General features: G+C 43.7%; 1 protein-coding gene across 2 annotated transcripts in view; it reads right to left on the reverse strand.

The window, feature by feature from the left end:
• The window catches only part of FOXJ2 (forkhead box J2), a 483,885-nt gene that overhangs the window by 88,045 nt on the left and 380,526 nt on the right, over positions 1-15,314 (reverse strand). Inside the window, exons 6-8 of one of the 2 annotated variants that reach the window (XM_069650595.1) lie at positions 9,621-9,699; positions 8,699-8,944; positions 7,824-7,925 (exon numbers count right to left, since the gene is read on the reverse strand). In XM_069650595.1, the coding sequence (XP_069506696.1) occupies positions 7,824-7,925; positions 8,699-8,944; positions 9,621-9,699 (427 nt within the window). Of the gene's footprint in view, positions 1-7,823; positions 7,926-8,698; positions 8,945-9,524; positions 9,700-15,314 lie in introns of both variants that reach the window. The other variant, XM_069650594.1, reaches the window with a different exon arrangement.

Consider the following 15,314-nt stretch of genomic DNA (forward strand, 5'->3'; position numbering starts at 1 on the left):
AACAGGGAAGAAAATCTTCTGAGGATGCAAGTGCGTCCGGCCCCGATCGAGCGGAGAAAAGGACTGAGGGGCGATGCGCGGGGCGGATCCAAGGTGGGCGAGGTTACGGCCGCGTGCCGGGCCCCGCGCAGGAAAGAGAGGAAGGACACATTTTTCGAAAAATTTGGATGCTTTTTACAAAGTGCTCTGGTTCCGTCCCACAGGACGGAGAGATGTCCCACCAGTATGGAGGAAAGGGGACGGGACGTAGGAGTATAACAGAATTTCTCTTTGGATATTAACAACAAATATTGAACCTTCTTTACAGAACGTAGAATTATTCCCCTGGTGAGATCTTTTCTTGGTACATTTTGAATTACCATTAAAATCTGATAAGGCCCCAAACAAAAAAGCTGTCCCTGGCAAAATGCGGAATATAAAAAATATTACACTGATGCCTTCCAATCAACCATACAACCCTTGCTACCAACCTCTAGGTTGGAAACTGTCATTGGAGGAATTTAGTTTTGCTTTTAGAAACGCTACAAATAAAGTGTTCGATATTCTCGCCCCTCTTCGCCCAGTGAAAAATAAGAAACAAAAAGGATACAAACTTCGTTTCTCCCCTCAATTAACTTCCGCTAGGAAAAATAAAAGAAAATGTGAACGCCGATGGCACAATCATCCCTCCCCCCTTACTTTGGCAGCTTATAAAATAGCAGTCAAGGAGTACAAGGATCTTACACTGGAAGCTAAACAATCATCTCTCAATGAAAGAATTGAAAGGGCCTCCATAAAGTATAAAGAACTCTTCAGTTCTTAAAAAGCTTAAAGGCCCTATTATTGAACCCAGATTAAGTATTAATGAGGACTGGTGCCAGGACATACTTGACAGTTTGTCTGAAGACTCCGCTCCATCAAGTACGCATTAGGGGAAAAATTGAGTCAGAATCTCTAGCTGAGGACTTAATGTCTCCAATTTTGGAGGGGCCTGCCCAAGCTTTAAAACCCTTCACCAAGATGACGGAACAGGAGATTCTGGTGATTATTGAAGGGTTTAAGCCGACATCCTGTAAGGGGGACATATTTCCTACCACACACTTTAAAGAATTTGCAAATACCCTTACACCATGGGTCAAACTTGTTAACCGCTCTTTTGATGAGGCAGTTCCCACTGGCATCAAGGAGGCCTGGATTACTCCACTTTTAAAGAAGGATAATCTAGACCCCCCGATTCCAGAAAACTATCGACCCATTACTAATGTTCCGTTTATACTTTAGATTTTGGATAAAATTGCTTACACACAGTTCCATACATTTGTTGAAATTAATAACTTCCTGGCAAACGAACAGTCCGGTTTTAGAACCAATCATGGAACCTAGACGGCTCTCTTGGATCTGAAGGCCAGTATAACAGAAATTATAGAGGAAGGAAGCTCTGCTCTTTTGCTCCTGTTGGACTTGTCCTCTGTGTTCGACCTGGTCGGCCACAACCTCCGAGCAGAGAGACTCCAGAAAATAGGCTTATGCTCTCCAGAAGCAGTGTTATGGCTTAAATCATTTCTTGGCCCTAGAAGTGTCTGGGTAGCCAAGGGATCATCACAGTCTCAGAAAGTTCCTGTACTTGTTGTGTCCCTCAGGGATCGTGTCTGTCTCCGCTACTCTTCAATATATATATCAAATGCTTATGTGATCTGCTAAAATCTATGGGCATACAATTCGCCAATTATGCCGACGACACCCAGATAGTAGTTAAATTATCTGGGGTCTATAAAGACGATCTGGCTACTATTAATAGGATTTATGAGGCAATACAGAAATGGATGGCCTTACATTTCCTTGCCCTTAACAACAAGAAAACAGTTACTGGTCATCAGTACACCCTAGAGGCTAAGAAATCTGGATGATTGTTATAAGGCCTTTGAAATAGGTGGCAATAACATTCTGGTATCTGAATATGTAAAGACTGAGTGTTTTTTGATGCTCCTTTAACCTTTCAGAAGCATGCGTCATATCTTAAATCGTCATGTGCCTTTATTTATTTTTAACACACCTCTTATGGCAAATACGTCCCTATTTGTCTGAAGCTAATAGAGCGTCAATTGTAGCAGCTATAGTTAACACCAAGCTGGATTACTGCAATAGCCTTCTTATAGGAACTACTAAAGGTAACATCAGAAGTCTTCAGACCATTCAAAATGGAGCAGTCCGGGGTGTCTGTGGGTTGAGTCGTCAATCCCACATTACAGAACATCGGAATAAATTAAACTGGCTCTCTATAGAGCAGCGATTAACCTTTAAAGGGTTAGTTTTAGTCTTTCAATGTCTCTCAGGTAAAGCTCCTGAATATCTTAAAACTAGATTAAAAATGGCTATGCCAAAGCACACCCTGCTTTCTAATAGCAAGATGATATTGACTCATTCACGCATAATCATGAAGAAATGAGGCGGAGCAAGCTTTGCCGCCTGGGGTCCAAAAAATTGGAATGCGATTCTGCTTTACCTAAAACAATGTTTAACGTTGCAGCAATTTAGAAAGCGTCTCAAGACATTCCTTTTTGAAGCCTAAGGTCTACCACTAGTACTTCGAACAACCTGCCACATGAAAGGACTCCGCTAGTCAGTTTATCCAAAGTGACTTTTTAACTACCCCTCCTCACCCCGAGGAATGGATTTGTTTTTTGTTGTTTGTCCACACGAGCGCCCTGAGACCTTTGGGTGAGTGTTGCGCTATACAAAAACCTATTTAGTTAGTTAGTAATCAGACTATGAAAACCTTACCACACACCCCTCGTACCAAACTGAAATGGAGGATGATGGCTCTTTTAAATCTATATTTATATATAACAATCAGTAAAAGAGAAACTGACAATACAATACCTGTGAATAAGCAGCAGATTGAGGTACAAGAAAAAACCCTCTCTTAAAAGGACAAGATGATTGCAGCACAGGATGAGAAGGGGGATCAATGCTGGATAATGCAGATTAACTCCCAGAAGGGGCCATCCTCAAGCATCCCCATAACACCCCAAGCAGGGTTGAAGAACTTCCAGGCAGTATCATCCAGGGTATTGCTTCCAATCGAGCCACAGATGAAATACTACCATTGTTTAAGTAGCCAGTGATTCTTTCCAGATCTCCGGTGTATAGAACCAGGCAGTTTGTGGCTGAAGGGTCCTAAGGAGCAAGTGTAAGTGTGTGCTCCGCCTCTCCTTAGTCAAGGTTGCAGGCGGTTGCTGCATACGGACATTATGATGGACAGTTTCCCACCTAGAGTGTTGTCTCTAATGTGAATGTCTCCTTAGAGACCCAGTTAGCATCCAACGCATGGTTTTAAACCGCCAATTTAATTCGCTCATACTGCATTCCAGTGTCTTATTTACCAATTCACTACATACAGGGCAACACTCGATCTCCCTTCTCCTTCCAAGGCATAGGTGGGGATTATTTTGCCAAACATTCCTTTTGTGTCCTCAGCAGTCATTATACACACAGCCAATTCTTGTCTCTGACACTTCCATCAGGGGCTCGGCTTTAACAGAACCTCCTTGGATAGCAGCAGAAGGGAATCCTTTATTCTTTTCTAGGGGGTTCCCCTAGTACTCTTGAGCACACCACAAATCTATCACTAATCCACAACATGAGTAAACACCACCACCACACTAGTATTCACCTCCATTAAAGTTCCGCCGGCCAATAAGGGAAGCTCTTGTCCCTTCTTTTTGAGGACATTTTCTCCCGGTCAAAACACTGACAACTAAGCATAAATCCCAACGCTCACCAAGCGAAGCCACTTTTTACAGCTGCATCTGCGAGTGGTAATTCATTCCAAACATGGTACATAAAATACTCAATGCATACATGCAAGACAACTCCTACTGTAAGGCACTACTAGACTAAAACATTAATTTATTCCATTGACTTGCATATAGAATATTGTGCACACATGTCTAACGCACTTTCAATGTCGTCGAAGTTTGGTCATTCTAAAATACGACCTGACAAGTGGAAATGTACTGAATGCATTTTTTTTTAACAACTTTATTTATCTTTGCACACAAGTTATGCACATACATTTGTAACATTCAGTTTTGCAAGCATACAACATATCCAGGTTAGCTTTCTTCTGTGTTCAGGTTCTCAAGGTCAGTTAGATCTGCCAGATATTGTTTATACCGTGACCATACGTTTCTGGGTCTACAGGGGGGCATGACTGAGTCTATGTACAGTTCTTCGGTATCGTTAGCCCACACCATATCTCTGTTCCAGTCTTCTATTGTTGGGGGTTGCACTTTCTTCCATCTCATTAATATTACCCATTTAGCTATTAGTAGTCTTAGGTCCAAAAGTTTTCGCCAAGTTGGGTTCATTTTCCCTTCTGTCCCCAGCATGCAGATCCGCTGTGTCCATTCCACCTGTTGGTCTGCCATCTTATCCAGAGCTCCGCAAACCTCTGACCAGTAATGTCTCAGCTCCGTACAGTCCCATAGCATATGAAATATATTAGCATTTTTAGAGTTACATCTCAGACAGGTGCCAGATGAATTGGGATATATTCGCTTCAGTCTTGATGGCGTATAATGTGTCCTATGAACCATTTTGTAGTGAATAAGTTTGAATCTTGAATTACAAGATATCCGTTTGGTCAATGCACAGATCTGGGACCACTCTTGGTCTTCTATCGGTTGCCCCAGATCGTGCTCCCACCCGCCCTTAGCCGTGTGGATTACCGCAGGGCGTGTTTGTATTATAGTTTTGTAAAGAGCAGAGGCAGTAATTTTCTGGGTCCCCCCTGTGAATATGTAACCTAATGCCATGTTTATTTCAGGTTCTTCTGGGAATGTAGGGTAAATATGCTGTGTGATGGCTGCTACCCTGCGATATTGTTGCTTATGCACACTTGTGCTATCCACTGTGTCTTTAATGTCCTTCCACTAGAGAAAGCAATGATCTGGGAATAGCTGTCCCCATTGGGTGATGCCTCTAGCACTCCAATGTATTGCCATTTCACTCTCTATGGCGAAGGGTGTGTGTGGGTCACCCCATACTGGCATACTCGGGTGGTTTAACTTACTGGCGCCAAATATGTCAGCGATTTTGGACCATGCCGTGATAGTGACCTTGGATGGGTTATTGTGTTATATTGTTAAGGGGTGGACTTAGTTATCCCTTGTAGAGCAAGCGTCGCTTCACGCTCTCTTGATGATGGGGGTGGGGGGCAGGGTTGAGAAAGCATGTGGCCCACCCAGCCACATGATGTGCCTGCGCTGCTAGGTAGTACAGTTCCATGTCCGGTGCCATCAGCCCGCCCCAGGGATAACGTGTCTGTCAGTACCCTTCAGCTCAGTCTAGGGTGTCCGCCCCATACAAATGCTATGCAGGCGCTATTCATTTTGGAAAACAGAGCGCGGCCCTGCCATACTGGCACTGTGCTAAAAAGATAAGGCTTCGGCAATATTACCATTTTGATCAAGGCTATCCTCCCCGCCAATGATATGGGCAGCGCATTCCAGCGCTTCATTTTGGCACACAGTGCTTCTGCTAGTGGAGTATAGTTCAATGTGCCGGATAGTTGGGCAGTTCTGGCTATATGAGCGCCTAGATAAACAATGTGTACCGGGCTCCATATGAGACCATGTAGGTTTTGGGGTTGCGAGGTGTTGTCTGTGAGCGGGAATATCTCTGACTTATAGGGGTTAAGGTGTAAACCTGAGTATTCACCGAACTTTTCCACTTCTGCAAGCACCCTGCCAAGTGTGCGGTCCGGATTCCTTAGATATAATAGAATGTCGTCCGCATATAGCGTTATGATTTGTAGTTTGCCCTCAAGCCATATCCCGAACAAACTATATCGTGATCTAAGAATGTCTGCTAGGGGTTCTATAACTAGAGCGAAGAGTAGTGGGGAAAGTGGACAGCCCTGTCTGGTGCCTCCCAGCAATTCCAGTATGTCTGTGAGGGATCCATTAATTCTAATCTTTGCGTGGGGACGTGCATATAATATCTGAATCCATTTTATGAATTTTGGGCCGAACCCGTAATTCCGCTGCACTCCGAATAGAAAGGGGCAGGCGACAGTGTCAAATGCTTTCCGCATGTCGAGGGAGACCGCTATTCCCTGGGTTGCAGGGGGTATCGTGGCTATTATTTGGTGGCATCGTCTTATATTTGTTGCTGTGGATCTGCCCATTATAAACCCTGCCTGGTCCTCATGTACCATATATGGCATCAATGGTGTGAGTCTGGTTGCTAGTATCTTCGCTAGGATCTTGGCATCAGTATTTATTAGGGATAATGGCCGGTACAACCCACATTCTCCAGGGGGTTTCTCTGGTTTAAGCAAGAGTCTAATTATTGCTTCTCTGGTGGTTTTAGGGAGTTCTCCTATGTCTAGTGCTTCCATCCAGACGGCATACAGTCTGGGCGCTAGCAATTGACTAAATTCTTTATAGAATTCAGCTCCCAGCCCGTCCGTGCCCAGAGCTTTCCCATTGGGGAGAGCTTTTATTGCTTCAATTAGTTCAGCCTCCGTGATAGGTTCCTCCAGTGATTCCCTAGTCACATCTGCTATAAGCGTTGTTGGTATCTGGGAGAGATATTGCTCTCGGCATCTGTGACGGTGCACCGAGGGGAGTATAGGTCTTTATAGAAGGCGTAAAATGTTTCTTTCAGTTTATTCTGATCTGTGGACATTGTACCATCTGCCATTTGTATACAGGGTATAGTTGTGGGGCCTCTCTCTCCGCACACCGTTTTTGCTAGTAGTTTCCCAGGGCGTTCCCCCTCACCATATCTGCGTGCTGCTATAGGTCTATCAAAGTATCTGATCTGCTGCTTCTCGATATTCATCTAATTTGGTCTTTATTTCTGTGCCGAGATGAGGTGACGGGGACAGTGCATACTGGGATTGCAGGGACGTTATTTGTGTTTCCAGCTTGGCTAGCCTACCCCGAATGTCTTTGAGAATTCCGCCCTCTGTGGATATTGACTGACCTCTAGTGCAAACATTAAATGCCTGCCATAGTATAGCCTGACTTGAGACCGAGTGCTCATTGATATCGAAATACAATATGCATGTGCCTGCGTGTACGTGTAGTCATTGTGCATTTGCTCTGCACAAAGTATACAAGAACCTCAACTCCACACAATTGCCCTTGGGATTGATTTATACTAGCTCCTCTTGCACCTTCGGCGCTGTGCCAAATAGAATATGGCTGCGTCCCACAAACAATTTAGTACAGCCGTCTCTGACCTAGCAATACACACCCGATCATTTAATACTGTGGCTATTACGTCACTAAAATAGTAATCTCTTCTTGTGATTGAACAAATGCTTGAAATTATAAATGCTATCTACATGCAATGTAATGCTCTTTATTTCATACTATTGTTTGCCGCTTCAGAACCATATACAATGGCAGCAAGGTGCTAAATAAATATCAAGTAACAAAAGGGGGCACTAAAGGCACAATATAGGACAATAAAAGAGTGCCTCACAGTCAAAGGTTAATCTAAATTCTTGGATGCTAGACTGTTGCATAACTTCAGTGGAGTGAGGAGAGTATACTTTTGAATTTGAGGAGTCACAGCAGGCTCGTCTTTAAGGTGCGGTGTGAACGATAAATAAAAGAATATTCCAGTGGTAGGGGCACAAGGAAAGAGAATTTTGAGGTGGACCTGGGTACTTAAAGACTAACAGATGAATTCCATCGCCATGAATCCGTCGGGCGTTGTGCCAAGTTACTGAGGGGCAAGGCAATTATGTTTAAGACTAGAATAAGGAACTTCCATATGGCTATATTTACTTTCTATGCATCCCACATCGCATTGGACCCGGGACTCACCTGAGAACTGAGAAAGGTCGATGTTAGACAAGTCGAGGCTGCTGACCATCTTAAAGCTTTCCTTGAGTGAGTCAATACTTGAGCACCAGTCTGATGGCAGAGCTGCAAGGGAACAACCATTGAGAGAGGTAAGACAAGCTTTCCCTTTAGAGACCCATAGCAAATTACTCAAACTCCTCCCAATCCCCCATTGCCAGGACTTTGTGGGCATACGCCATCCGGTGATCAAAGGCACAGCCTCTTTCGGTCAGTCGTACCGCACTGCCTGAGTAAAGAACTTTAACAGGTTTGTACTGCTTCCCAAATTTTGATCACAAGTGTGCCACCTTCCCTCACACTGAAAATTGTGAGAGGGACGAAAAACCACCCCACGGCCCAATCAAAGACAACAAACGACCCTCATCACCTTTGTTTACAATGTTGAGTGGAGAACACAATTGGCATTATCATCAAAGGTAAAAGCTTGGGTGTTATATTAAAAGTATTTTTTCAAGGATAGAATAGTAAGCAAATGGGAGATCTCTGCAGAATTCAAAAAGAAACTGTACATACATTTATAGGCAGGAGGAAAACAATGCAGCAATATTGTCGGGCCAGCAGGGTATCTGTGCTACAGCAAACAGGATGTCGGCACATCAAAGAGCACAGATTATCATGCTTTAAGAGGTTTCACTTTGACTTCCACCGCCAGAATGTTTTCTCGTCATACTGATTTACACTAAGAATTCATAATTCATACCACTCAAAATAAATCTCTTGGATACACATTCCTTTAAATATGTTTCATGCCACAAAACTATGCTATCACAGATATTTGCAAATCAACACTGGTACGATACCTTAACTTCCCATTCACCCCCTGTGACAGCACTCACCCATAGGAACATTGTTGGCTGGAGCTCGAGGTGGCAGCTGGTGGTGATGAGGGTGGTAGGATTGCTGGTGCATTGGAGGGTGCAGCGGCTGCATCGCTTGACCATAGGTGTCCCCTGGAACCTTGGCTTGACAGCTTCCAGGGTTGGGCGTGTGAATCTGTTGTGGCCCAGGCGGAGGACCCTGTTGCTGGTACATACAGTAGCTATGATTGGACGACTGCATGTCATTGGAGAGAGGAGAAAGGGCTGCATATAGGGCGAGAAGATGTACAATTAGGCAGGATGGTAAACACGTGTGGTAGCTTCCTTGATCATTACTCCTAGCACATTCTAGTATCTTGCCTTCTCACCAATGTCCGTGTCGCCTCCAACATGGCATTTAAAACCTCAGAGCAGGTCTAGTTAATCCTCAACATTTAAGGAATACAACTGTTAAGAATGTATTGACTCATTTCAGTGTGCCCCATAACGTACCATACCTTCTGCCACCCAACATCAGTAAAAAGCAATCATGGCTTACTACGTGCATATCACATTCCAGTAAAGGATGCTGTGAAAGGCCACCAAGAAAAGCTATATTACATTTCTTCAAGCCATCACTGTCATTGGTTACTTTATCTTACTTGGTACACTACAGTGGTGGCAGCGCTGAAATCAGACTGACTTTAAAGCACTAATGCTGCATGTCACGCTCTTACCCGTTTCTCTCAACTACCACAGCAAGTCAATAAGTTCTGAAATGCTTCCTACATGGTTGGGGTATGGAGCCTGTCCCAAGCCCTCCAGGCAGGAACAAATAACAAAGAACTGCCTGCTGGGAGCTCACCCTGCTGTGTGGACGACCGCTCCAGCAAGGACTTGTAGAGGCTACGGAAGGAGCAGCTCAGGTCCTGGACGTTGATTTCTGAGAAGGAGAACTTACAGCTATCAGTGGCGCTGTACGGAGGCGGAGGGATGTCAGCTGGCCCCCGCGACGTTAGGTCTATGTGTCCTGGACCTCCCTGAGAAGAAAACAAGCAGAGTGACAGAGGTAAGCGGCAATATGATGGTGAATCACTCTTATAATGCCCTCAGAGTACCAGTATGTAATGTCTGCCCTTTGCCAGGAGTCTGCTACTTTGCTAATAGGTAACCTGATTAGACCAGCTTGCCGTTGCCACCGACACACATTTTTGTGCCACTGCATACCATGGAAGCACAGAGTCCTGAAAATGTCTAGAAATCACTCCATTCAAAACGATTGTGTCACTTCATCCAATCCACTGGATACCCTTTAAAGTAGCATTTCCACAATTGTGGCATCCTCCCCCTCGATCACCCAGAGGACTCATAATGCAAGATAACCCCCCGCCCCCTGTTTCTTGCCGGCCTTTGTCCCACCTCGGGCCCACCCTTCCTGGCCTGCAATAGATGCTTTCAGGAGTCCCGTATCCCTGCACACCTTTGTGTGTTCCGATGCCTGAACCCAGCCAATCTCCTTTGGTTTCGCACACGCTCTTAACCCTGCTGATTCCTCAGAAGCTGCAAGTGTGCAGCATAATCGGCAATAGGGATGTAACGTAGGGATGTAACAGTATAACGGTATACCGTTAAAGATACCGTGAACCACTTAATTGAACAATAATAACCATCACATTGTTTATACCGTTATACCGTTAAGTGTGCTTTTCAATCTGATTTGGAAAGGCTGCAGTAAGCAAGTGCTGGGCAGTCTTGGTCTTGCACTGTTGGATGTGCCATCTGCCAAGTAGTTTCAGTTGGAGCAGTTTTTAATGCCATTCCATAAACCACACGTGCATGACACAAAATCAGTATGTTAGCAATAGGAAGAATAAATACAGTGCCAAGAAGGAAAATGATTTACTTTGGGTTGGAGGCTTTGGGGTTTCTATATTTATAATGGATAATGTTTTCTAAACATATGACAATGGGGGATTTCCCTGGTTCCATCATTGAATTTATAATGTAATTTACATATAATAAATCACACTGCGAAATTCACTCATCTCTGTGGGTATACCCTGCTGCCATACCAAAGGTTAAGATGTCCTGAACACCTTTTGGCCCGCAAGTAAACTAAAGGTTGGAACGTAAAGAGTGTGTGTGTGGGGAGCTAAAAGCCTAAATGACCACTTACGAAAACCTATTCAGTTTGCTTTGCCAGTCGCAGCAGGCCCTCCACACGTGTGTTTGGTGGAAGCAAGGGGTGGCATTTCAGTGGAAAGTATGTTGAAAAGCCCAATTCTGACCCTGGGTGCCTGGTTTTGTTTGTGATGATAAATCTGACAATTTATGACCTTTTAGAAAATATTTGTTAAGATTGGTTAACTCCACCTGCTGTACCGCGATAACCATGATATACCGTCATTTGGCAAGAAGGTTATTGTACCGTCATAAAACTAATACCGTGACACCCCTAATCGGCAAACTGTAAGTTAGTGCTTTTATTTGTTTATTTTCTGTGCAATACACACTTTTGATGTGAGCCTCGCAATTCCCCATGCAAAACCCCGCCCCCGAATTTCTTACCTGCCTTTCTCCCACAACAGTGCCCCCTCCTCTGACCTGCAGTTGGTGCTCTCAGGGGTCCAATGACCAAGACCCTCCTTCATTTAAGATAACTTTTCAGAGCAGCTGGCAAAGAGCCGAGGTTAAGGATGCGTGGTGCCCGAGCCCTTCACCACTACCCCCCTTGATGAATGGAGTAATCAACATAGAGTTAAGGTGAAACAACAATTTATATCCATTACGGACTCATTGTTCTGCCTATATATCTAGATTGTCCCACTGTGTTACTTGCTCACCCAGAGCGCCTCATTGTGCTACCTTCGTAACTAGATTGCCACACTGTGTTACTCACAGATCTAGGTTGCTCCATTCTGTTACATGCTCATCTAAATTCCCATGGTGTTACCTACAATCTAGCCGCTGTGACGAATCGCAGGATTCAGTCACTTCTCCCCAGGGGGGGAGCCTTTCCTTGTGAGGCTATGGAGTCAAGTCCGCTATGCGATATTACCCATAGGGGTGGCGATAAGTGGAACCTCACAGTGGGAAGTCACTCTCCGTACCCCCGGGGGACAAGGACTCATGTTTCACAGAGGAACTCTCAGACGCCCTCACCCATGGATCACCAGTGACATCTAGGCGTCTGAATAATATTCAAGAACAGACCACTGTGTGTTAGTGTAATACAAGATTCAGGATTATCCATGAAGATCAATATATTCCAAACACCATCTGGGACGAATAGTATATGAGGAAGAAGATTGAACCAATGATGAAGAGCGTTCAACAAACAAAGGATGTGCTACGATCCTCAGCTGGGGCAGACCTAGCAACCTGTAATAAAAATAGAAGAAGGACTTCTCTCTCTGAGAGAACGAAACCCAGGAGCTTCAAATCAGTCAATTCTTGTGTGGAACAGGGGACCAAGAGATCGTGCGTCGGGAGGAAGGTAGAAGGTGTTGGCCAGAAGCATCCAAGGAAGTCAGAGGGAGATGAACAAACAGGAAGAAAACCCTAAGAAAGAGAAGCAGGCAAGAGCAGTGTCGTGACCCTGGAAGGGTGGAATGGTGAGTCTGACAACTATGCCAAGACTGTTGGGAGCCGCAGAGAAGAGTCTAAAGCAGACAGAGCAAGAAACCACGGTCTTGACAACGTATGAAGTCCTGGTTCTGCGAACAGGCCTGGTCACGCCAACCCTCGAAAAGCAAGTTAACAGGTACGACAGGAGACCCGGGTGGCAACACAGCAGTGAAAATACGGTCAGCCTACTTGTCCCAGTAAGTGGCCCATTATTAAAGAAAGAAGCCTTCTGGGAATCAGCCTACTCGTCCCAAAGAATGGGCCGAGGTTAAGAAGAGTGCCAAACACTCTGGGAATCAGCCTACTCGTGCCAGTAAGTGGTGCAAGATTAAAGAAAGAAGCCTTCTGGAACTCAGCCTACTCGTGCCAGTGAGTGGTCAGAAGAGAAACAATTGTGAAACTCATGTTACTCGTCTCAGTGATATAAGAACTGGACATGAGAATTACTATTGAGTCTACAATAAGAATAGCGAGGAAGACATTGAAACAGAAGAGGGGACTATCAACTGTCTTATGCACAAAGAGTTGAAGAGGTATAGCAACAGAGAGAATAAGAATCATACAAAGAGAGAACCAGCCCTCCTAGTGGAACCAGGAAGAGAAAGACATTTAGAGACACCGAAGAGCTGAGGAGGAAAGATCTGCCAAGGGAACACGTAGGGGGAAACAAGGACTGGGAAAAGTCTCCTACAAGAACTAAACCAATTATTTCAAAAGCAATATCTTAAGATTGGATACTAAAGCTGAAGAAGCCTATCCAGGTGAAGGGAGGCATTCAACCTGGTCTTTTGTTGTTTTCTATTAGTGATAGGGACATAGTAACTTAGAGTTGGGACAGTGGACAGACTGTTTACTTTTGGGCTTCACAACAGACGTTGAGCACCATAGAGTAGGGACAGCAAGGCATTTATCCTTTATTATTTGAATAAAGAATCTTGAAATGACAAACTGGTCTGTCTCCTTCTGATCTACCACACCACTCATTGTTTAAGCTGCTTATCTGGACTCCTTGTTGTGCTTCCTACATATTTAGACTGACCCCATTAGGTCACCTACTTGTCTCTCTCGCCCCAGTGTGCAACCTGTATATCTAGATTGACCCATTGCAATAACTACACATTATCAGGTTCAAACATGGCTTAAAGACAGTTATGTTCCAGTAATACTTTGTTTATTTTTCTGCTGCTCGGTTCGTCTACTTGTGCTCAGTCCTTTGCCTTATGTTGCTGTAGTTTGTCTCGTTAGCACTCTTATACATAACAAGTCTTGTCTCAGCGCTATATAAACAAATACCCATTGTTCTACCTATATATCCACACTCTATCATACCCGCTTAAATAGATTGGCACATTGTGTTACTTGTCTAGATTGACTCATTATGCTACCAACCTATGTACATTTCCTCATTGTGCTACTTGTCTATCTACACCGACTCATTGTGCGACCTACATTTCTAGACCGAATACTTGTCTTACCTGCTTAGCTAGATTGCCCCATTGTGTTAACTATGTAGATACTCTTTGTGCTACATGCATATCTAGACCGAATAATTGTTTTACCTACATATTTAGATTCTCATAATACCTCCTGCTTAACTACATTGCAAAAATGTAAATTGCATATTTAAGCAGACACAGTGGGCTAACCAACATAGCTGGGTAGCCTCAATACACCGCCATAATCCAGATGCCTCACTGCGTTACCTGCCCATCTAAATTGACTCATTGTGTTCCCTGCATATCTAGGTTGTCTCATGTTTCCTACCAAGCTGGATTGACTGTTCCTGTTACCTGCACACAACTTACAGCTAATTGTGTGCCACTTCAGTAACAACCAATCACACGGTTTCAATAACTCCGTTTACTGGCATAGCATCTACTTGTACTCTGACCTACTGCTTATCAACTTAATTTATGCACTGCTAGACCGACTCATTGATTGCATGCATACTTTCAGCACAGATAGTTAACCTGTTTTCTTCTACCTGCATACCAACTGCATAACTACACAGACTCTAGCCGGGGTTATGGTGTGATTATAGGGGTAGTTGTAGGGATATGTTGTGTTTATTTTAAATATGGAACATTTATTATATTATTTTGAATATTTCATGTTTGTTTTTATGGAAATGAAGGTAAATATTACTAAACAATTGAAAAGGGATTGCAGGAACCAGAATTTAGGATTGAATATTTGGGATTGAATATTTAAATCATATCGCCCCTCTCGTGCCACCTGACTTGCTAGATGCCTGCTCCTATCCTCCTCACTGCCGCGTACAGCTGTACCCCTCCTCTGTGCCACTCTGTACATCTGTTACCTCTGAAAAGCACTCTTATGTATCTGTATTGCTGTATATCTCTGTAAAGTGCTCTGTTGATTCTCGAAGCTAGGTCTGCGCTCAATAAATACCATCATAATATTAATAATATCTGGCAGTAAATGCAATGCATGTCTATATTGTTTTGTACCTCTATACATCTTTCTAATTGGTGATGTACAGTCAGAATGTTTGTAGTTTTTGTCCCAGGAGTTGGTTGGGAGTTTTATTTGCATTTTAACGTTTAAGCATGCAATTTAAAAATGTTTATAGGCATATGCATTTCTGGAAATTGCTGAAATAAATAGAATTGAAACAAAATAATATGGACTCACTGTAATAGCACTTAATTTTACATACTTCAATCGACTCATTGTATCACCCGCATACATAGATAAACTCTCTTTATTCTTTCACTCATAGCATTACCCTCATACCTGGATTTGACTTGTTACCTCACCCACATCCCAACTGCATATCTGGATTGACATGTGTGTGCTACCAGTATACCCATTTCACTTCTAGACTGACCCACTACTCTCCTGCACAACTTGTGCCTATCAAAGTCGGACTACATTTAGTCATATGAACTACATCCCTGTTCACACATCTAAACTAAGCCAGTGTTCCTCCCAACTTTAAAGATCCCCAGATCCCATAAAATCACCTGCATGCTTATGCTAAGATACTATCCTACTTAAATCTCTT

The sequence above is a fragment of the Ambystoma mexicanum genome, chromosome 3p (assembly GCF_040938575.1).
Source record: "Ambystoma mexicanum isolate Mex_15411 chromosome 3p, UKY_AmexF1_1, whole genome shotgun sequence".
NCBI lineage: Eukaryota > Metazoa > Chordata > Amphibia > Caudata > Ambystomatidae > Ambystoma > Ambystoma mexicanum.